The following is a 23,854-nucleotide window of genomic DNA, read 5'->3' on the forward strand; positions in this document are numbered from 1 at the left end:
GCGCTGGGGGCGCAGCAAAGGCTGCTGCCCCCTTCTCACGCCAGCACTGGATGAGGCTCGCTGTTGACTTTAGCTCTGCTGATGCACCCGTGTCGTTTTCCTTGGCAGGGCGGATTGAGGAGGCAGGCTGCCCCTCCTCGCCCAGCCGGGCCGAGCCGAGCCGGGCTGCGCCCCCACGGGCCGCCGCTTCGGCATCACCCCGGCACCGCCGCCCTAATCAGTGGCAGGCCCCGGGCTTGGGGTAATTAGAAACATCGAAGGGGCTTTCTGTCTTTTGAAATCTGTCTCTCAACATCAAAGTGCTCCGTGCAAGTCATCCTCCAGAGGCCGGCTCCCATATCTAAATGAGTGATGTATTTCATGGTATCTGTCGGGAGGGATATAATGAAGAAAACTGGCTTTGAGATGGAGCATGATGTGAAAAACAGGTGGACGCCTGCTACGGAGCATCTGTTTTGCGGTCCGGTTGTGTTCCCGTAAACTGCACAAACACGGTGGGCGCGCAACCTCCGCGGGGGCGCAGCCTCTGCGGCGCCTGCGAATGTCCCATGTCACTGCGGACCTTGTCCCTCCCGTCCTGCAGGAAAAGCTGGCACTGCCCCTGCCTCAAGAGGATGCGCACTCCTCCAAACACTGAGGGGTGTGGGTACCATGCGAGGTACCTGGCAAAGCAGGATCTCCTCTCGCTCCGCGCTGGCCCTGCTGGGGGCCCTCAGCCGCTCCCACGGGGCTGCCTTCATTCCCAGGGCCACACTCTGCTTTCGTGGCGCGCTCGGCCCCTGGGAGAAGCCGGCTCCCCCCTCCATGAGGCAGTTGGCCTCGGGTCGCCTCCGATTTGGCCTATAAGCAATATTCCGCTGACCTCACACCACTTGCTGGTAACGATTCCAGGGCCGCCTCCTCTGTCGGCTTGCACAACCGCGCCGACTGTATTCTGCCTCTATCTGTGCAATAACAGAACGTGTTGGCTCGTATCAACCAAGTCGTAAATCCAGCCGACCGTGCAAGTTTGAAGCGCACGGGCAAATCGCCGGGATTTCCCCGGAGGACGTGCAGGACGGCGGGTTGCGCGGCGGCTGCGCGCCTTCTGCGCACCGCGCTGACAGCGCACCGGTGGCCCCCTCAGCGGTGGCTTGGCCTACAACACACGGTTTAGGATGATCGGCTGGGTAATACTGCACGTTATTTTTTCAAGAGCCCTCTGCCCTGCCCGGGGTCGGGGGAGGAAGGGCTCCGCAGCGGGGGAGGGCCGGTACAGTCAGATCTCCCACACCTACCGCGGGAAAGCAACCCGAGCCTCCCGTCGCCTGCGGGAGGATCCCACTCAAAACAGGGAGGGCTGCAGGTGTCACAACATCTCTGGAAACTCATATCATACCGTTATGAGCCCGCTTACTTTGAAAAAAAAAATATTCCGGCTTGCAACGCGTGCTCTACACCCGTGAAATTCCACTGACTGCAGCGGGAACGAGCTGGCTCGGGAAGTCCGCAACCAAGCTGCCTTGGCACGGCTGAGAGGTAAAACGCTGCTCCCACTACATAAGAACAGAAACGATTACAAGAAAACAAAACAAAGGAAAAAAAAAAGAAAACAAAATAACTCCCAAAAACCCAACCAACCAAAAAAACAAAAACCCTCCCCAAAAGCACAAAAACCCCAACACACCTTCTTCCCTCCTCCTCCTCCTCCAAAAAAAGGCCTCCCCCCCCATGGACTGCAGAAAGCATAAACCCCCGACTCTTCAACACCCGCAGCGTGCCTCCCCCCGACCCGTGGTCTCCGCACCCACGGGGAGGGCAGGTGGCACTGCCCCGGCGGGCGGAGCGAGTACCGCGGGGCGGCCCGCAGCGGGGTGCGGGAGCGGAGCGCCCGTGGAGGCTGGGCTGGGCGCCCGGGAGCCTGGTGCCCCGCCGGGTACAGACACCCCCCCATCCCCCAGTTGTTATTTTTATTTTAATTGGTGATTACGCGCCCTCCCGTCACTTTTCTGCAGTGGTTAGTGCCTGGCTCGGGAGTCTCGCGGGGAGGGGGCGCCCAGTCCCGCAGCAGTCCATGCCTTTGCCCACCCCGTGTGCGGGGCCGCGGGTGGGACGTGATCCCGGTGCCTGCGGAGGGCTCTCGGGAAGCAGCGACAGAAAGGCTCCGAGGCTGCTGGGAGAGACGGTCCGTCTCCACATCCCCTGCCGAGGCTGCCTCCGCCCGCCTCCTCTCGGTCTCGCCGCTGCCTCCGGTCCCCGGGCGCTTCCCCGCGGGTCTGGGCGCCGGCAGCGGCAGCTGAGGTTCCATGAGCTCCGTTTTCTGTCAGCACTGGAGGAAACGCTGGCGATCACAGCTCGCTGGTTCCCGGGAACTGCCGCTGGGGTTTTTTTGTTTTGTTTTGTTTCCTTTTTTTTTTTTTTTTTAATGTCTGTCCGATGTGTATTACCGAAATGTCTCGTCCCTTTCCCTTATTGGCAATGATTTCCCGCTTCCATTGTGGTGAACTTTGCCTCGCCTGACTCTTTACGGCTTTTCTCTTGTTGATGGTCTCTCCTTTGTGGAAGTTTCGCGGACTGATTGTATTTGTTAATTAGTTGCTAACAGCATCGTAATGTGGGCTTGATGGATAACCATGTCATTAGCGCTCACCCCTGCAATTCACATTTCCAACAGGGCAGGGGCTACCCCATGCCGAGCCCGTGATTTGTGGCTGTACTTTCCAATGGGTGACACGCACACCCATCCCCTCTCTCCTCTCCTGTGCCGCGGCTGGAGGGAGCGCGACCGATGCAATTTTCACTCCGAATGACGAACCCAGTAGCTCCCGGCTGCAGCCGCCTCCTTTCGCTTTATTTTGGTGGGGAAAAGGTATCGAGCCTCCCTCCTTTGTGTGGCTCTGTGGGTATGTGGGTGCTTGCACAACACAGCCCCCCACACCCCGTGGCTGCCTGAAGGGGGGCGGACACAAGAGCATCCCGCACAAACCGCTGCCGGGGCGACTGTCTCCGCGCTGCGCGGACACGCGTAGGAAGCACCACAGCCCCCACCCCGCCTGCAGGCAGCGCCTCGGGCCCGCCCTGCCCGGCAGCCCCCGGCGGTAGCGCCCGACGGGGGGGTCCACCCGCCTGCCCCGCCTCTCTCCGCGCCTTCCCCGCCGGGGGGCTCGGCCGAGCCTGGGAGATGTAGTCCCGGCTCCCGGGCTCGCCGGCGGCCGGCGGGACTTCTCCGGGGGACTACGTTTCCCAGGCCCCCCTGCTGCTCGGCCGGGCCGCGGGAAGGGCCGGGCTGTCAATCAGCGCGCGTCGGCGGGGGCAGCGGGACGGGGATCCCCCCCGCCCTCCCCGTGTCCCGCTAATAATAAGTGCTTCAGAGCCTTTAAAGCAGGGAGGCAAGTGTCATGCGGGCACGCCGTAAGGGGCTGAGCTCCGGCTGAGCGCCCGGGGCCGCTCTGCCGCCGGCATAGCCAGGAGTTAAAAAAAAAAGAGGGGAGAAAAAAAAGGAGGAAAAAAAAAGGCTCGGAGCTGGTTCCCGGGGAAGGGGCGAAAGGAGAGAAGCCCGAAGGGCTGGACAAGCCGTCAGCGAAGTGGCGATGAGGCGCAGGAAGACGGCGGTGGCGGCCGGCTGCTGCCTCGCCTTCCTCCTGGGCACCCTGCTCAACCTTCTCTTCATCCCCGGCTCCGAGCACCCTCCGCCGCCTCGCGATGAGGTGCCCCCCTCCCCGCCCGGCGCCCCCCTCTACCCGCCGGAGGAGGAGATCGGCGGCGGCCAGGCCGCCCTGGCGCGGCAGATCCGCGAGCGCTACGAGGAGGTGCTGCGCTACCGGCAGCACCGGGCGGCGGCGGCGGGGCGGCGGCCGCTGCGGCCGCGGGAGCGGCGCCTGATGGACCTGGCGCCGCCGCGCACCTCGGCGGAACAACCGCGGCCGCCGGGGCCGCGGGGCCGAGCGGCGGCGGGGCCGTGGGCGGGCGCCTCGGCCGAGCTCTCGCTGGAGCCGCCGCTGCTGGGCTGCCGCGACATCCGCGATGTCAGCGGCGTCCAGTACCTGGGCTCGGGGTACACCAAGGCGGTCTACAAGGCGGTCCTCAACCGCACGCTGGCCGTGGCTCTGAAAGCTGTGGACTTCGGCGGGCACGACATCGCCCATTGCGTGCGGCAGTTCTCCGCCCTGGGGGACTGCTACCGCCTGGCCGCCTACAAGATCGTCAAAGAGATGATCCTGCTGCAGCGGCTGCGCCACGCCAACGTCCTGCAGGTACGCGGGTCGGGCGCGGGTGGGTCGCGCTTATTTTCCGCCGTTTTCTTAGTCCAGCCGCGGGCAACCTGTCGGAGCTGCCGCCACCACTCCCAGCGCGCGAGGGGAGCGGGCCGGGACCGCGCTGCGGAGCTCCCGGGAATTTGCACACACATCCCCTGCCCTGTTCCGTGGGGAACCGCAACCCCGCCGAGAGGCGCGGTGGGGGCCGGCGGTCGCCGAGACAGATGTTCCTGTCCCTGCACGGCGGCTCCGCACCTCCTCTCCCCATCACATATCCGCGGGGAAGGCAAGAGGCGCGTCGATGGGCGCTTTCCGCTGGCAGCAGCGGTTCTCATCCCCCGTTGACAAGTGAATCGCCCTGGCCGGGTCCGGGGGCGCGGTCGGGGCACGGTGCGGCATGCGGCGCGTTCCCCCTGCCGCCCGGCATCCCCCCGCGGCGGCTGGCCGTGCGGCTCGTTCTCTGATCTCTCTTCCTCGTAAACAGAATGAATATTGAGGTGGGGAAAGGGGCGAGGGAGAAGGCTGAGGAAGAACTCGGAGGTCCAAAAGTACTCCCCAAATGCGGGAAATAAAAGCCGGCTTGAATGCGAGAGCCGCAGGTTCCGGACACCCCCGGAGAGAAGGCGGCGGCAGGGTCACCCTGGCAGCCTCTGCTGGGGCTTCCGGCGGGCGCAGCCTCGGCGGCAGCGCCTGCTAATTCCACGCAGCCCCGGCACACGGGTCAGCCCACGGCGTGCTCACCCAGAACAGGCCGGGTGTGAGTCTTGCTGGCCGGTGCGCCGGCACCGCGGCACTTGCCAGAGGGGGCTGCATTGTAGGACTGTTACACATCAGCATGAATCTCAGCGGGTCCATTTGGATGTAAATGCTGGTATGGAAATTCCTATTGCGTTTCGCATTCGCATAGCATGAGCGTTGCAGTAGAATAAAAAATGAACGTTAGACCAGACGGTCTCACAGTAGGTGCTTTTTGAACTGAATCGGGTAAAGGAGTTTTGTGTTTCTTCTTCAGCAGCTGCAGCAGGAGTACCAGCTCCCCCACGAGAACTTCGGGTCCCAGCGATCAAAGCTCTCGAGTTTCATATACTGTTCAAAGGCTGGTCATTATTTATCCATGCCAAGAAAATAGATATTAACCAACCTTCCTTCCTTTCTTCCTTCCTTCCTTCCTTCCCTCCTTCCTTCCTATTTCCGTATTCTTTCCTCTGTGGTGCTAGGTCCACCTATGATGCATAGGGTGAACAACATCTTGCAATACGCAAATACCTGTGCTCTTAGGAAGGATGTTAGTTACTCTTGTTATGCTCTGATAAATTCTTTTTGGAAAAGCCGTGCTTGGGTACAGCCATCGTTACTGATTGTATTGACAGCAGGAAACACACCCTAATTGTAAGCTGTGAGAGGATGTTTCTTTCTCCCCAAGATTGTGTTGGTTTTTTTTGCTCAGTGTGAGTTGGCCAGGTTGAACTTGAAGTGTGTATTTTTAAAGTCGTGAGTCATTTTGGTAGGCACTAGTGTTTCTTTCCCGTGTTACTCTTGTATAGTTTTCTTCTCTGGAAAAATTAATTTGGCATTAGTTTGGAGCCAGCCATTCCCCCCCCCGAATGTAAGGGGGTTATGTTGTCTGTCCCTTGCATGTGTGGGCAAGGGGGTCCTCCAACAGTGCTGTCGAAGCTGCCCACAGCCCCGGTCCCCTCACAGAAAACCTTGGAGGAGTTGCAGTAATTCACTCCTCCATTCTGGGATGTCAGGTAGACTCTGGAGGGGGAAGCAAAGGTGAGATGTGGGGTGTCTTGTGGCGGGGGGCTGGAGCAGAAGCAGCTGGAAGATGTGCAGGCGCTTCCACCAGCGCTGGAAGAAACACGCCCAGCCTCCGTGCTGGGAAAATGCTTTCATGAGCAAAAATCCTGTCTGTTAATTAGGGCTTCATATTTGCATGCCACCCAATTTAAAAATAGATTACATTTAAATCAGAAACATGTTTTCAATTTTGTTCTGATTTTGTGGTTGCGTTTTCTTTTGCCTACCCTCCGGCAGCATCAGCCCCGGTGGTGCTGCCAGGCTCGGAGCAGGAGCCCCTGGACATTTCTCCCACTTGTTGTTTAACACACTGCATTCTAGGAGTGCACAGGGACGGATCGCTGTGGCCTGAGTGAGGGTCAAACGTACGATAAGGCATTACCTTGAAAGGGACTGTAAAAATCAACCTGACAGTGTCTGTCTGGGCACTGTTGGGGCAGCACTGTGGGCCAGGAGCAAGTCTCTGGTGTCATGCGGGAGCTCTAAAAGTGGTGCAGAAAATGGGCATCGGCAAACAACATGAAATGTATTGATTATATCTCTGTTAAAATGTCGAAGGGGACGGGATTGGCCGACTTCATGATGGATTTTTAACTTGTTTTCAACGGAAGCAGACCCGGGGCTTAGAATTCACTGTCCAGGGTTTGCTGCCGAGGCAGAGGAAATCAGTTCAAAAGTCAACGTCTTCTCCCCTCCCCTGCCTTTTTGACAGGCACTTCAGCTCATATTGGGGCTGGCGGACCGCACTAGCTACGGATGCCAAAGGCACGGCACCACATCTATTGGGCCAGCAAGGGCCGGGAACTTTCCTGCTTTTGCTTCTTATCTCGTTTTTGCTCCTTTTCCCTCCCTCCCTCGCGACTCCCGGCGTACCCAAACAAGAGTCGGCTGCTATAAATAGCAGGGAGGACACGCCACCCTCCTGCCACCCTGCCGTGCCGAGGGAGGGCTGCGGCCGGCGGAGTCCCCCCAAGCCCCCGCCCGGGGCTGGAGGCGAACCGGGGCTGCTGGAAGCAAGTCTTCCTCCGCCTCCCCATGCTGCGGGTGTGGGAGGGAGCGGCCCCGGGGACCCATCCACGCAGGCGGCCGGCAGCCGCCCTGCCTTGAGCCCTCCCTACCTCTCCAGAGCATCCCCGGCCCCGGTCAGGGGCTAGTCGGGGTGAGTGCATACTCGAGTTTCTTTTGCTGGAAATAAAGTTTTGTGTCGGTTCAGTCCTAGGAAAGGGGATTTTCCTGTAAATCTCTGGCAGCTGACAGCCTGAAGTGTAGTTTGTAAGATAACAGGCTTGTTCTTTACTGTCTCAGCAGTTCTCATTCTGGCCTGTCTCTTGTCAAAATCAGCTTTTTTTTTTTTTTTAACCATCCTTTTTAAAAGACTTGATTATTGTACAATATATGATAGAAGGGAAAAGAGCTCTTTCCAGAAAGTACCAGTGCCTTCAGACAACATGCTGACATATTCACTGTGCCCTCCGCCTGGGGAAGGAGCCAGATGTGTCAGCTCTGGCAGATGTGGTGAATCAAGTCTAGCAAAAGAAACGCGGAAAACCAACAAGAGGGAGAGTGGTTTCACATTAGGCAATGCTGAGGCAAAAGCAGCTTGCCTTCCTGTTTTTATTTCTGTGCTCTGCCCATCACTTGCATGAAGGGCCAGCACTGGGCTGTCGCCCCCCTTGCCCCTGCAGTCTGGGGCTGCCCGAGGCTTCCTGGGGTGGCAGCCGCTGGGAAGGGCAGGTGCAGGCTGCAGTGGAAATATATTTACTTTGGAGTGAGGAAGAGAGGGGTAGTTCATTAAAGCTGATTTTATAATGAAGGGCACTGGGGAAGAGGGGGAATTGGGTCACTGATTTATTGTAACAGAGGATTTAGTAGCCCGCTAATTGCTTTGCAGTCACTCTGTGTCAAATGCAGTGCCCGATCTCTTCCTTTCCCTCCATGCTGTGGTTTCTTTTCTTGCAGAGTTCAAATGGTGCTGTCTGAATCCTGGCTTTCCGTGCATTTTAGTGGAGAAGATGATTTAGTGTGCCTTAATTCCTCCCTGCCCATATTTGAGGAAGAAAAGAAAATCAAACCATTTGCAGTTAATTTCAAACAACGAGCACGATTGTAGTGACACAAAGGCAATGTTTGATTTACTGTAATAACGTAATTATAGCCCTGGAGTATCAGAATTAAGGGTGTTGCCATTCTTTCTTCGTTTGCATTGCTGAAGAGAAGGGGAGGGAAGGTCTGAAACTGCAGATGTTTGGAAAAGTGCAAGCTTATTTCTGTGACAGCTATTTATCAGCACTTCCAGTGTGAGTTCACAATGATTCATTTAAGAAGGAGCTACCGCTTTCTTAAAAATACACACAAAAGCTCAGGGAAAAGGGTTGGCTTTGTCTGAGGCTGATGGAAGACACTGGCTGCTAACAGCACCATTGGCTTGCTGGCAGCCCAGACAAGGCCTGTTCATTTGGTGTAAAGTTTAAACGTGCTGATGAAATACGAAGATGGCATCTGCACTAAAAAAGTCACCATCCAAATATCAAAACAGTTTCTGTGTGAATTGGTTCAGTTTGTTCTATCGTATTTTTAAGTAGTCATGATTACAGTGAGAATATTTGTTTCTTGGAAAATTAATTGAGTACAATAGTGCTGCAAATAATACATCACTTGCTGCTGACAAATAGACTTAAGATGTGCTAACCAATCACAATATTTTTAAATACCTATTTTAAAATAAGATTTTCTTTTCTTTACATGTGATAATTAACAGAAGTTTTTACCCTGATGATTTCCCTATACATATGCATAGCCAACGGGATAGGGCATTTTTAATTTTAATGTGAGAATTAAAATAATAAAGCTTTTCATCCAGTTTGCTTATTCCAGGTGGAAGTAGACAATCTTTCCAAGTCTGAAGAAAGTCAATATGCAATTAATTTCCGGTGCAAACACATTTGCATAGGGAGTGTATGGACTCTTGAAGATCTGGTCCTTCACCATCCTTCTTGCAGGAATCCACAATTGTTTTCACAGAAGGCTGGGGGAAGGGGAGATCATTCTATGGTGGAAAATGCTACTCAGGGACCTCAGGACTGCCAGCGGGTGGGCACTGAATCCCTTTTGTGATGGTAGTGGTGCAGGATTCCCAGCAATAAGTCTGATCTGTGTCTGGCTGGACTTCGATCATCACATCTTTGAGAACTGCTAGCCTGTGAAAAGTGCTGCAATTGCTGGATGAGTACACAGAGAATTTGTGATTCTGAATTTTGGATGGGGTAGCAGAGGTTTCCAGCTCTTGGGGATCAAACCTTTCAAAACCAAGTACCTAATGAGAATTAACCTTCCAGGCTGGAGCTGGGGTTGGTTGGGGTCTGACCATGCACCCCACATATACTCATCAATGCCCTATACTCACAGTAGGGCATTGATGCAAGTAGGAGGGCCATTTTACATTGGGAATGCTTTCTAATGCTTTTCTAAAATAGCTCAGTTGAGCTTCTTCTAGGACAGGTTGGCTAAAGATAAATGAGGTCACTATGCGGTGCAAGACCTGGCTGACACTGTTTAAATGGCATTTGTATCAGAGGAACTTCAGGTCTCAGACAGATGAGCCTGTCAGGTCTTGTCAGTGGCAGGAGTTGCTGGAAGTTGCTGCCACCACTGCTGCCCGGTGAGCAGTGATGGAGCTGCTTCTTTGTCCCAGTCAGTTCATTGCTTGACGTTGCCATAGGTGCAGCTTGAAGGAGATGAGACATCTAAGTCTCTTGGGCACCCTTCAAAATTGTTAGTGGTGGTGTGATATAAGGTGTTGGGACTGGACATTCATGTGGGTGGAGAGAAAAAAGCAGGCAGTGCCACCTACTGATGGCTCGGTGGAGACAGCCCGCAGCTGCTAACAGATGTCCCCACAGCCCCAAGGAGCTCGGGTGGAGTGGAGAAGGGCAGTGAGAGCAGACAGATGCGGTTTGGCGAGGAAAGAAGAATTACACAAAGTGCTTCTTTATTGCAAGACTGCTTCCCAAAAGGCCCAGATGTTATCCTGCACTTTTAAGAGTGAAGAAAGGATCTGTTAACAAGAACTCCAGAGCTGCTGGAAGCATAGAGCTGATACAATTGCAAATCAACTCTAACTGTTCGTGTCCCTGGAAGGCAAGCTGCACATCTTGATGCTGAAGTCACCAAATAACATGTTTTCCCATTGAATTGCTTGGGATGGCAGAGGGTGTTCAACTTGCAAAGCTGCTGGTGGGAAGAGCTTTCCATAAGGCACGTGCCATCACATAAGTTAAAAGGGCTACATTGTCCCTACTTTTGAAAGTAGCATTCATAAAACTAATCCCAGTCATTTGCTGAATGATTTCTATGGTTGCTTCTGAGTTTTATGTGCCACGTAAATCATTCCAGAAGACTCTGGTTTGAATTTCTTCCTCCTTTATGGGGGCTGATGACTTGCAACCTCATCCAGTTTCTTTGAGGAGAGCCCAGCATTGCTTCTTCTATACAGTGGCTTGGAGAGATCACTGGTCACCACAGGATGCTGTGGGTATGATAGAATTCTCCCTTACTGTTTGCCTTTATTCATGGGAGCAATAATGAATGAACAAGGCAATTCCACCCTGTCAATATCTTGGCCTGGAATTAGTTATGACCAGGACAGAATTGTACAGAGAAGCACATGCTTTTTATAACTTACCCTTTCACTCCCTGCTGCCTACCCCCCTACCCAGTGTGGGGTAGCTAGGTAAATCTCTTTTCCCTGGTATCTAGTGATAAGACATGTGGGAATTGTTCAAAGCTGCACCCTGGAAGGTTGAGACTTGACATTAGAAAGGGTTGGCAAGCACTGAAACAGGCTTCCTAGAGAGGCGGTCAATGCCCCAAGCCCATCAGTGTTTAAGAGGCATTTGGACAATGCCCTTAATAACATGCTTTAACTTTTGGTCAGCCCTGAAATGGTGAGAAGTTGGAATAGATGTCATTGCATATCTCTTCCAACTGACCAACTGAAATATCCTAGCCTATTGGATCCAATCCAGTCCTATCCTTGAATCATATAATTGTGACCCTTTTGTACATGTTCTGTCTTCTAGTTGCAGCTCTATTTGGAAAGGGCAGGCAGGTCTGTGGTGGTTGACCAGGGAGACAGGAGATGACTATACCAAGGCTGGCATAGCTCTGCTCCTGTGGCCTCCTGCTTGCTGCTTGGATGCAGAGAGCGTTGGTGTATTCAGACATTAGCTGGGGCCATGCTTGGAAGTGTTCCAGCCCTGCTTTGTGAAGTGTCTGTCTCAAATATGCAAGCTGGAATTTTTTAAAGATTTTATTTGTGGATTTTTGTTCCAAAACAGTAATCTGACGGTTCAGGTAGATGCCTTGTGGCATCTAACTTCTATTGCCATTTTTCATTTCTGCGATGGCCTGTGATGACAAAAAACTTGACAAGGTCTTGTTCTCACAAGCAGTGTGCTAATACTAATATTGACTCTATACTGATTTTAAAGGAGTTGTTACTTTTCGTTGCACTTAGCTGAACTGCTCGGTTTAGGTAATAGACACCAAACATGGGTATTTTATATTGTTTTAGGCCAAATTTGGAACTACTTAGTTTGGAAAGGCTTACCTTTTTCTAAGATTATGTAGCTGCAGAGTGACTCCAAGCTTACTTTAAAGCTTACCATGATAAAATAATAAAATTATATCACTCAGATCTCTAAGAAATAAGAATTACAGAGATGGATTTATGTTAGTGAACCCAAGACAAGTTTTTCTGAACATATGAGGCACAGAGGTTATTTGACAGTTTTGTAATGCAGAATCATGTCATGACAAAAGGTTGAACTTGCAGTGCAGTGGAACTGAATGCAGTGGCTGTGGATGGAGGTGAGGGGAGCTTGTGATCTGGCTATTTGCAAGATAATGAATTATGCCTCCAGTGATATCAGCCTGTTTCCACTGAATTCATGGTTCTATGAGTGATCTATTTGTCTTCACTGGAAGACTTTACAAGAGTAGGCTGCTTGTCTGACTAAATATTTGCAGGGTTGGGCCTTGAGCTTGTGCAGTGCAATGCAAATTCAAAGTCCTGTAAATGTTTTTAGTAGAAGAATTTTCCACTTCAGAGTATAAGGAAAGCAGGGAGAGTAAAAGGCAGATAACATTACTAAATCATAAGATTATAGCCAACATAATCTGTGTCAGAGCAGCAGGTATGTATGGATATGTATACACACATATATATATATAAAATATATGGAGATATCTGTGGGCCTCTATGGATACAATTACAGATCCGTTTAGATACACATACAATTCTGTTTCTAAGTACTGCATTCCAATTTTTCTGTTAATGAAAATGTTTAATTACGTGTTCACTGACAGTGCCAAGTGTGAGGTTCTTGTACCTTCTAGTTCTTCTGGAGTTTAGTGCTAATCATGATAATACATTTATAAATAAAAGCCTAGACAGAGCTATGAATTTAGAGTTTAATATTTGAATATTTGAATTCCCCACTGCTTGCTCTAGGTTCCTGTATCCACAGCTGTCAGTGTACAGTTTGGGTCCCGGTCTCAAAAGGTTCTGCGTAGTGCTGGGGATACCCTGTATGAAAGTCTTTTTCCAGTGAAACTCAGCACTTTGCAGGACTTGATTGCTGGATTTCAATGGAGGAAAATCAATTTATTTCTTGTGTACCATCTCTATATATTCTTAGCAGGAAAGTTGACATTGGATTGATCTTTATTAAGTTTAGGCATTTCAGGGAACTCATCCTTTTTCCAGGGAGATGCATGTTACAGGTTTGCAGGTGTTTTTGGGCTGAGTAGGTGGGGCAATGTCTAAAAGTATTTTAGTATATATTTAAAAAATATATAAAACATATTAAAATATAGGTGCAGATATTGTGTATACATTTGATAAAAAACCACACATATGCATATATGCCATACATAGACACATATATACATGGATATCTGCTTGTGTATGTATGTATGTATATTTATATATGTATATACTATCAGCAATGAAGGGAAATACTTAAAACGCGAGTTACTAATAGATCTTAGTGACACAAATGTCTCAAATCATGTATTGGTAAATCATAGCTGTATCAGGCAGTGCTGGGGGTTTCTGCTCTTGCAGGGACTGTTTGAGTGCTCCAGGGATGAAAGGTGAATCCAAGGACTGGTTGCGTAAAAATATTACATTCACTTAGCAATAAAGTAGCTTGTAAAATGTGCTGTTCTGGTTTTGAAACATAGCAGCTCAAGCAAATGGCTCATCAAAAGGTTACCAGTGCCAGTGGGAGCTTTTTATTTCCTCTGGGCACTGAAGCAGTTCAAAATACGGTCTTGACACAACCAGTTTTGATTAAGTAACCCTGTGTCCATATATTTTTGAAAAGAAAGGATGTGTGAAGTGTTGACTGCTGTTGCTCTTCATACAAGTGAAATTTTATTTAATTGCACTTTTCTATTGTGGACAGCACTTGTGCTGTAATGTAATCAGTGTAGGCAAGTCCAAATTAAAAGAGAAGAGTGTTAGAATTCTGAAAATTGCTTCTGGTGTAATGCTGTTGAGCCTGTCACTTATGTTACAGCTGGTAGTGGTGTACTTGAAGTTCTTGTTCCTGGACTCATGGAAATGTCACATTCATTAAAGAAAAAAAGGGGAAATTTCCAGTTCTTGCGATTGTAGAAGAAGAAAAATATTCACAATGTGTTGTAATTTTTAGGGAAATGGCATGGTCTGTACAGGGTCATTTTGCCCTCCAGCAGCCAGGGCAGTGATCCTGCCACAGCCTGGCAGCGGAGCCAAGCTGAGCTGACAGAGCCCCAACTGGGGAAAGTGTTTGGAGACCCTGGCTAGAAAAGGTGGGTCCTACTGTTTCCGACTGAGCAACCTCCATAAATGAAATGTAACACTTTGGCAGCGGTTCTGGCTTGACATTTATTTTTCTGAAAGTCTGGCCAGGGTGCCTACACCAATGCAGGAGGGCTCATCGTTTGCACAGACTTACCCTGCTGATGACAGCTTAATAAGCTTCTTTATTTGTGTTTTTATTCAGTAAGCATGTTGGCTTTTGTGTAGAGGATGACCTCTGCTTTTGCCCTCCTCCACTGCCCAAGCTCCTCTGAAAGGGGCACCTCTGTCCCCTCAATTTGTAGTAAAAGGGAATTGTAAAGGGAGGCGAACTGACCGGCTGTAGGGACATAGGCTCCTACAATTCAATATAACTTTCACAGAGGCTGACCTGTTGTGCCCAGCATGCTAAAAACTGTTGGTAGTCAGTGGGAGTTTTGGGTGCAGAAAGACTAATGCAGGACTGAGCCATTATGACCGAAAAAAAATCCAAACGGTGAGGGACTAATTCAGTAAACAGGACTACTCGAAATGGATTACGGCACATGATGTGAGAACAGGTCAACATTTCATATCTGGTGTATGTTTTTCTAAACAGATAGAAAGGCATCCCCGTATCATGACTGTTTGCTATTAGATTCTACACAAAAATATATTGGGATGGCATTTAAATGCAGTGACTCGAGATAGCAAAAAGATGTGGGGTTGTATTTCTTTCCATTCATTTAATTGGAACCATGCTGATAAAGCGTATGAAAACCATCACTCTTGAATATGTCTGAAGTGTAGCTTTGTGACGCTGAGAATGATGTCCAACCTAATAGAATTTCAGATAGAAAAGATATTTTGGCTCATCTTTTGCTTCCAGCTATATTCAGTTTCCCCGTGTGGTTATTTTTCTTGTTATTTTATGCACCAGCTATCTGTTTCTTACTTCACTGTCTGGGAATACAAACCATTCTGTCTCATTTCTGACCTTAAAATGGATTGGACAAAAACAAAAGGAAGTTAAAAAAAAAAAGTGTTTTGGGTGGTACCTCTGTACTTGTTTCTGGTGTTGTGTAAGTAATCTTCTTAAACAAATGGCCCAAGTATTACTGTCTGGGAATATTTTGCATCCACATATATATATTCTGTGTGCTGGGTGGTGGTTCATCAGGAGGGGATAAATGTAACCATTTTAGATGTTTAACTGGCTGTTGCGACTTGCCCAGTTTGTAATCATGGTAATTGCACATACAAATATGGCCATGTAATTACATGTGCATTTTTGCGTTTACTTTCAGGAGTTCATTTAGAAAAATATAAATGCATCCCAATAAATCCTTTATATCTCAGATTTCTGTGCTTTTATAACTCTATATAATTATGTAATAACACTGCATCTGGAGAGGCTTCACTTAAGTAAAAGCAATAAAGAGCTCAGGTTAGAGTATATATATTTTGAGTTAGACTTATACTAACTTGCTCAGTACTGTGTTTTTCAGCTTGTAAGGCTGATTAAGTTCAGCAGTACTTGTGCAAAAATTTTTTCTTGGGAGAATGAAGAGCAATTTAGTATGAAACCAAAACTAGATCAGGTCATTTAAGCTTCCACAATGACTGAAATGATTAATGGGTCTTAATATGGTAAAATACACACTGAATACTCAGATACTTGGGCAGTGAAGACTTTTGCCATGGTACAAATTGGACACTCAAATGAAAGATTTGCTTATGAGCAACGTTCCAGCTCTCTGAGATCAAACTTAAATCATTATTATTACTATTGACATTCATGAATTGAGGTAAAATAGATGCAAATAGCTACTATAATTTCTACTTATGTGATAATATGCACATAGATTGTAAGAATAATTTCTCAATATTTTGTGTGTACAAACATATATGTTTAATGTTTTTCTAATCAAAAGGAATGGATAATTGTTGTTTGTCTTCTGTATTCCCCGAATTGTTTTCTCAAGTGTTGAGAATGTCTAATGAAGACTGATACCTTTTTTGTATTCAGTGTTACTTTGAACCAACAGTTATTGTGATACTGTTATTTCCCAGTCTGGATTGCTTGCTGATTTCCCTCATGGCTTTTTTCCCAATGGATAGTATTACTGTGCTAAAGACAAAAGCCGAACTCTGCAGATGATAAAGAAACAGATGCTAGATTTTGACATTCAGAAGTGAGGGGTTTTCAAACCTACTGAGATTCATCCTGCCTCCTTAGTCTGCCCACATGCAAGAGAGATGTGAAATAGTTGGTAGGGACTGCAGAATCCAACTTGTCCCTGAGAAAATAGTATATATCGTGTTAAATATTTTAATTTAATTTAATTTACGGTTTGCTCAGAAGGCTTAAACAATTGTGCTGATGTGATCCTCTAAGATAGTTTGTAGCACACAAAGATTTAACTCCTGTCACTAAGCTGCAGAAAAATGGTGTCACAGATGATAAGTTACAAACTCAAGTCTGGTCCGAATGGCTCTAAATTAAGAAATTATTGCTGTTGATATCTTTGTCATAGTTGTGGCAGTAAAGACAAAGGTCTGTTTTCGTACTTCAAATGTTCATGTTGGCATCTATCACAAATTCTCTTTTTGGCATGTTTTAAAATAAAATCTTCTAGCTCTTTTTTTTTTTGTTTAGGTTAATGTCCGTGTTTAAGCAGCTGTTTTGAAATACACTGCCATTTTTACACCAAAAAGAAAAATTGTTTACTTCTTTTACATTTTTTGGCACCCTTTTTTCCTTTAAATGTAGACAGCTCCAGTCAAAACTAGCAGCATGGTTCATAACAAATCCCGTATTTGCTGACTTTAGCCTGGTCTTTGCTTTTCTGCCTGGGAAGGTCACAAGCCGTAAGAATGTGCTTGATACTGGAATCTGCTCACAGCGGCTGTGTGCAGCCTCAGCCCGCTCCCTCCAGCAATGGCACTCGCTAAGTCTGGCTCTGCTTTCCTCATGATTTCATGTTGGTCCCTGTTCTGGTCTGCATGAACCTGGCTTCTTCTGCAGGGCCGTATCTGAGTCCTCTCAGCACAGAGGAGCCCCCTGTCATCTTTCCTGAGCTTTTTAATTACAAGAGGTTTGAAAAATCAAATTACTCAAGGCAAGACAGTAGAGTAACAGCAACAGGCATTTTTTAATGCTGCATTTTCACACAGGCCCTTTTATTGCATGTTTTATTTGACTGGGGGCAGAGATTACATTTAATTTTATTTCATGTGCATGCTGTTCTGGCTGGAAAGTTGCGATCAGATCCTTATCAGGCTCATTTAACAGCCTCTCTGTCAGGGCTTGGCAGGAAGTTTGTAAAAGGCTGTCCCTAAGCCCTGTCAGACATTGTCCCACTCCATATAAAGCAAGACATCTCTTCTCCACGGTCTTTAAATATTCTTGTGCAATTATTTGTGCAAGTAAAAATCATATAAATGTCCTTGGAAAGCAAATAAAAGAAGAAGCTGGAGCATAGCTGAAATTATCATTTAAATGCTTTAAAACTGTAGAAGCTATTGGCAGATAGTATTTGGAGTATTTGCCCTGCTTCAATGATACTGTACACAGAAGTCCATCAGGTATAGCAAGAGGCAATTTCTGTTTCTGCATTCATGCATATTTTAAATTATTGCTGTTTTTCTTCTTATGTGTTTGTGGTGGGTTGACCCTGTCTGGATGCAAGATGTCCACCAGTGCCACCCTCTCACTCCCTTCGTCAGCTGGAGAGGAGACAAAATATAAAGAAAGGCTTGGGGGCCAAGATAAGGACAGTGAGAAATCACTCAGGAATTACAGTCATGGGCAAAACAGACTCAACTTGGAGAAAAATTAATTTAGTTTATCACCAATCAAATCAGAGTAGGGTAATGAAAGATAAAACCAAATCTTAAAAAGACCTTCCCTCCACTCCTCCCTTCTTCCTGGACTCCACTTCACTCCTGATTTCCCTATCTTCTTTCCTGAGTAGTACAGGGGGATGGGGAAAGAGGGTTGTGGTCAGTTCATCGCAGGTTGTTGCTGCTGCTGCTCCAGTGTGTGGGGTCCCTCCCACGGGAGACAGTCTTCCATGAACTTCTCCAGTGCTGAGTCCTTTGCATTAGGTTACAGTTCTTCATGAACTGCTTCAGCGTGGGCCCCTTGTAGGGTCACAAGTCCTGCCAGAAAACCTGCTCAAAACCTCCTTTGGGAATCCACATGCTGAGGTACGTTACATTGATATTACCTGGTTGTGCTTGTTTTCAGCTCTATGGCTATTGCTACCAAGACAGCAATGACATCCCAGACACACTGACAACCATCACTGAACTGGGCTCACCTTTAGAGATGATTCAGCTTTTACAGACTTCCTGGGAAGACAGATTTCGGGTGAGTAACAACTGTTTTATAAGAACTCTTAAGAGAGTGAGGAATACAAAATAATATTGTGAAGCAGGGGTTATGTACTATTCAGTGCAATTCACATTTATGAAATGTTTGTTTTGCATATGATTACATCTTCATTTAGAAACAGTATTTAGCACTCCTGCAGCATTTAAGATGCTGTGCTGTTTTGTCTGTTGATGTTATCTAGTTGTAGCCAGTTATATGGTTTTTACATGATATCTTCAAATATTTCTTTCTTATTAAAGCTTGAGGGCCAGGATTTTTGGCATTGAGCATTGTGCTCTGCAACTGGGATTTAAACAATAGAAGGATGTTACATTTCTCTCCTGATCCTTATCGTAGGTTTGTTTTATAATTGTTTTCTACTGCTTCCTGCTCTGTTCGTTTTTTACTGGAGGAAGAGTGAAATAAATGTACACAAATCTCAAACCCAGTTTGTCCACCGCATTGGCAATTTACCAGGAGCATGGAGGTCACACTTAATTTGTCCAAAATGAAGCCAGACTGCAGCAATGCTTTGATCAAGACAGCGCTGTCTCGCTTGATGTATGTTGGGATGTGTCGTTGTCTGAAGTTAACTCCCTAGGACGTTGAAAGGCAGCAGCAGTCTTCATCTAAAACACTTTGGATTGCTTGGCTGCATCTGTGCCAGAAAATTAAAAGTGCGCCTGACTGATCTCGGAGTTGAAACAGCAAGGTGCAGCCCATGTCTGTGCTGTTGAATTCTTGCGCTCTCTGAAGGCTGCGAGCAGGATGCCTGTCAGAAATGGTCCCTGGGCTGTGCTGCCTTCTGGATTGTGTCTGAGGACAGTGCAGGAGAACAGCCTTGGTCCCGGTCAGACCTGGCACAGAGACCCTGCTAGCCAGTGTGCATGTAGGATTAAGTTCCTGTGCCCAGGAATGTTCCCTGGCAGAGTTTATTTTACTGATATAGCTGCAGCAAGTGTGTTCCCCGTGCTAAGCTTCAGGTCCCTTTTCCTGAAAGAAACATGATCTTGATAAGCGGTACAGGTACTCATCAGGGCTTCCAAAATACAGAACCACCTGCCTTTGTCTTTTCTCATCCAGGGAATGCAAATTGTGGACTGTGACAGAAATTATGTACTAAGTAAATGACCAAGAGATATAGTAGATTATGGGTAATAAACAGAGAAGTTTCCTTCCAGCGTGAATATTTCTGAGTGAGCAATTGCAAAGGGAGGTGAAGGTGCTGAGCTGATTCACAGAGGTAGAATTATAGATGAAACATTCCTGTGACCACTGTAATGAAGTCATGCTCATTAGTTTGTCTAGGATGCAACTAACTTAAAGAGGAAGGAAATAAAATTGTGTCTTCTTGATATGTGAGATTTGTTTGTGGTCCAGTCCTGTAAACGGCTGCATAAATACATGACCTTGTTCCTACAAATAGTAATTTCCTTGTATTGAGGAACTCAGCAGTAAGCTGAGTAAGCCAGGGATATGTGATACAGAGCAAAGCCTTCATCTGTGTGCTTAAAGCTTGTCATATGGGGGCATTTGCAGTCTCAGCCTGGCAGCGGGTCTGCACAGCAGAGCCTGTTGGGGTTGGTCACAGAGGTTGCTGGTGCAGGAACAGGGGCTTTTTGACATTTGAGAAAAGGGAATAATTTCAGATGACAACCTGTGTTTTTATTCAAGCTTTTTTTATTCAAGTCCTGGATTTGTTGGCAATTGAAGATATGTATATTATAGGCTAGTTTGGGCTGGATGTGCTTTTTCTATACAGTGTAGTGAGGGATGACACATACATGAGTCCTATGTCCTTCCAGAGGGAGGAAAGTGTGGTCAAGTTTGGCATTCCATAACCAGGCCTATCTACACCTATAAGCATCTCCATGTGAACTATGGTAAATAGGAGAAAAATGTTCTTGTCTGGTCAACCAGGAGAATGAGTATGTAGAAGCATGAGATAGTCCTAATGTCCCACAGGTGAAGGGTCTATGAGGGATAGTTTCAGATATGCTCAGCTTTGTTATCAAGGATGTGTTTAGGTGTTCCCCTGAGTGTATCATTTATGCCCCAAGATTAAATTTGGATTTGACTCCTTTAATGCATGTGCCCTTAACATTGTATTTTAACAGAAAACAAAGATTGTATATAAACAGTAAAAAGCTTGCTAGACTGACTAAGACCTGTTATGAATTTAATACATAAAATAAAAATTCCAGTGTTTAACTGTGCTCATATTAATGCTATATTTGCATTAATAGGTTACATAGTGGATTCTAAAGGAATGTGTGAATTGAAAACAGTACTCTGGTAAGGGGGCGGAGTTCAATGTTCATCGAATTTGCTGTCTAATAACAGTTCTTCAAGTTACAAACCTGCAATTGAAAAGTGAAACATCAGCGCAGAGCTCCCACCACAGCCTCAAAGTGGTGCATGAGGGTCCATCAGGGCAGACCTGCCAAGGCAGACGGACATATGTGCTCTACCTTGAGGCATGCTGAAGAGTTACAGAGGAGCTGTGGAGCTCCTCTTTCTGGGAATTTACTTCCTTCTCCCCTGGAAAAAGCCAAACATCAGAGGAACCAGTGGAAAAAAATTATAAAAGCAGTCAAAAGGCATGATCAGTACAGAGGCAATACAGACACTGTCTGCAGTTGGGGCTCCAGGCATGGGTGCATGGCAGTCCAGCCAAAATTTCCAGACCTGGAGTTTGTAAAAGAGCAGGATCAGACTGTGTGGTCAAGGCCTGTGTGTAATGTCTTATTAAAAGTTAGTGCTTTTATTTCTATTAAAAGTAAGAATAGCAACAATGAGCCCTACTTCAAGAATAGTGTGGGAAAGCACTAGTAAAGAAGCTTATTTTTGTTTCAGGTCTCTAAGGGTTTTACAATCAGCTATGTTAATCCTGTGAAAAATACCTTGGTTGCAACACTCAGTTTTGAGGATAAATTATAATGCTTATATTAAGTCATATAATTATGAACATATCTTCAGCTAAAGTGGTTTCGTTATATACTTTCCACTGAGAAAATAATGCAAAGTACCCATGTTTTTGTGTTTTAGATATGTCTCAGCTTAGTTCGGCTTCTGCATTATTTGGCTCACTCTCCTCTTGGCTCTGTGACATTACTGGATTTTCGTCCTCGGCAGTTTGTGATTGTGGATGGGGAGCTGAAGGTGACAGATCTGGATGATGCCAGCATTGAGGAGAGCTCTTGCACCAGTAACAGTGACTGCTTCATGGAATTCCCTGCGAGAAACTTCACCCTGCCCTGTTCGGTTGAGGGACGGTGTCAGAGTATGAATGAAAAGAGGAATCTCTACAATGCCTACAGGTATGTGATTGGATAAGGTGGTAGAGAATTAAGAGTGGGCCTAAAGCTCCAGCATCCTTTACAGTTATTCACCTCAATAAGCACATACTGTCTCAGAACCAACACCCAAGAGTCAGTGTATCCGTGAGTAATTGTTTAATTTGTGAAAATGTAGCATTTATAAGTTTTGAAAAGTTTTGCATACTCTGAGTGTGATTCACCACTCAGTGTGTTGGCTGAAAGACAACACAGAATCAGACTGAATTCTTCACACAGGTAGAGATTTTCATGGGAGTGAAGCAGAAGCACTTGTGGAGCTGGGGGCCCACAAGCTCTGTGGTGAGATGATTCCAGCAGCTCTTCTTTGGTGTGAGTTAAGAAGGGTCATCATGTGTTTTCCACCACCAGCTGACTAAAGGGCTGACTTCAGAGGCAGAATTAGAGCTCAGTTCATATCCTGCACTCTGGCTCAATGCTCCTCACCCTGCCTGCCATGGCAGGGTGATAGCAGCCCTGGTGCAGCCATGAGGCTGCCAAAACCACCCTCAGTTGCTGAAAATATGGGGTGTAAGCCCAAACCTTATAAAGCAAGAGGTGGTCTTTTCACCCTCCCCTCCCAGCCCTTGGTCTCTGTGGGCAGGAACTGGGGGATTCGCTCCCAGTGTCGTGCTCACAATGGGGGACACATAGATGATGGGTCATGCTGGACCAGTTTGCCATGCTGAAGAAAGTGTTCAGCTGATGCATCCATGTTTGAAATTTGACTTTAAAGGCGCCTCCAGAGTTACAACTGAGCCCTTCTGGGCAGTGGTTTTGTGTTTGTGGTCTCAGCTCTTCCCCACTGGCCATCACTCCCCTTGAAGGGGATGCTGGGGGAGCTGTGTCACTGCATTCCAGGGACTCAGTAGTGGATGCTCAGTGCTGCTGCTGCTGCTCTGTTTGAGCACTGCTGGGACAGGCGGGCGGCTGCCTTGTCTGATCCAGATAGGAAGATGGAGATCTCAGAGCAGAGTCATAATGGTGTGCTCATTTCTTAGACTTCCCTTTCAAGTATCATGCCATTCACTGCCTGCCAGACCGCAGTGAGGAGAGGCTGCTCCAAAGAGAGCCTTCTGCTTTGGTCTCAGGGCACTCACCGGCATGTGTGTTGCATTAGCTGACCACACTGAAATGGGCTACACCACATGACAGCCATCTGCAGTTGTGCAGTGCAGTATTTAGTGTGTCCTGCAGAAGTTTCCATTTCCATTTGCTTGGCTTAAAGATCTTGCTTAGCTTGCTAGCTTTTGATTAAGACTGTTTTACTGGTCTGGCTAAGAAACACCTTTAGTAGGCACCCATCCATCTCGGTGGTAAGTGGGGATATGTCTGTGGTGTGGTGGGCTTGTGGCAGGTTGCTGGTCATGCTGAAGGAAGTGGTCTTTTTCTATTACAGTTTTTAGTATTGCCTTTGAACCACTCACCAGCATGTATTGCACACACAGTGCCCCAGTGTTTTCAGCTCCTGTTTTAACTTAATTTGATAGAGACAGTGGGGTTTTGTTGAACAGTGGATGCATGTTATGGTAGGCTGTGACCACCCATGCTAGGGCATTAGGACAAACCCTATGCACTTCTCTCAGAAGGTGAAATCCTCACTTCATTAGGGGTAGGCTACTAAATTTCTTATTTTCATGGATGGACTCTGTTGTTCTAGGCTTAGAGGCTAATCTCAGTAAAGGGTTGCTGGTGCTGTTAGGTAGAAGCAGCAATATGTCGAACAATGCATAAACCCCCTATAATTGTCAAACATAGCACGCCCTAGCCTTGAAAGCATACTTAGTCTATCTAGCTGGTTTCTTTATGAGGTAAATAATTAAAGGAGAGAAAATATTTGGGAAAAACCTCTACTATGCAAGAACTGGCCCATCATGACTTTCAGATGGTTACCTCCTGTCACAAATGTGTCTCTATGGGTTTTCATCCAAATGTTTGGGGGAACAGTTTTCAAAGCACTGGACAGTTTTGAAAGTAAACATAATTAATATTTTGAAGTAGTAACCAATGGCTGAAAGGAATTCTCCTTCATTGACAATCCTTAAATTAAGATCAGATAGTTCTCAAAAAGAAACAATTTGTAGGAACAAATGTAAAAAGATCTGACAGTCTGTGTTATGCAGATCACAAGGGATGCCACTGGCCCTGGAATCGATGAATAACAAATGTTTCTACAATTATGTTGTGCAGACACCAGTGTCTATACATGTCAGAATTTCTCATGTGGGTGTTTGCGTTAGAACAAGTCATATATTTCTCTAGCCATGGAAAAACAATAACC

General features: G+C 47.2%; 1 protein-coding gene across 1 annotated transcript in view; it reads left to right on the forward strand.

Moving 5' to 3' along the window:
• Nucleotides 1-3,322: 3,322 nt before the first annotated feature.
• The window catches only part of PKDCC (protein kinase domain containing, cytoplasmic), a 36,219-nt gene continuing 15,687 nt past the window's right edge, over nt 3,323-23,854 (forward strand). The window contains exons 1-3 of the mRNA XM_032684158.1: nt 3,323-4,232; nt 18,113-18,235; nt 21,287-21,560. Of these exons, the coding sequence (XP_032540049.1) occupies nt 3,570-4,232; nt 18,113-18,235; nt 21,287-21,560 (1,060 nt within the window). The 5' untranslated portion in view covers nt 3,323-3,569. The remainder of the gene's footprint in view (nt 4,233-18,112; nt 18,236-21,286; nt 21,561-23,854) is intronic.

The sequence above is a fragment of the Chiroxiphia lanceolata genome, chromosome 3, assembly GCF_009829145.1.
Source record: "Chiroxiphia lanceolata isolate bChiLan1 chromosome 3, bChiLan1.pri, whole genome shotgun sequence".
In the NCBI taxonomy this organism is placed as follows: Eukaryota; Metazoa; Chordata; class Aves; order Passeriformes; family Pipridae; genus Chiroxiphia; species Chiroxiphia lanceolata.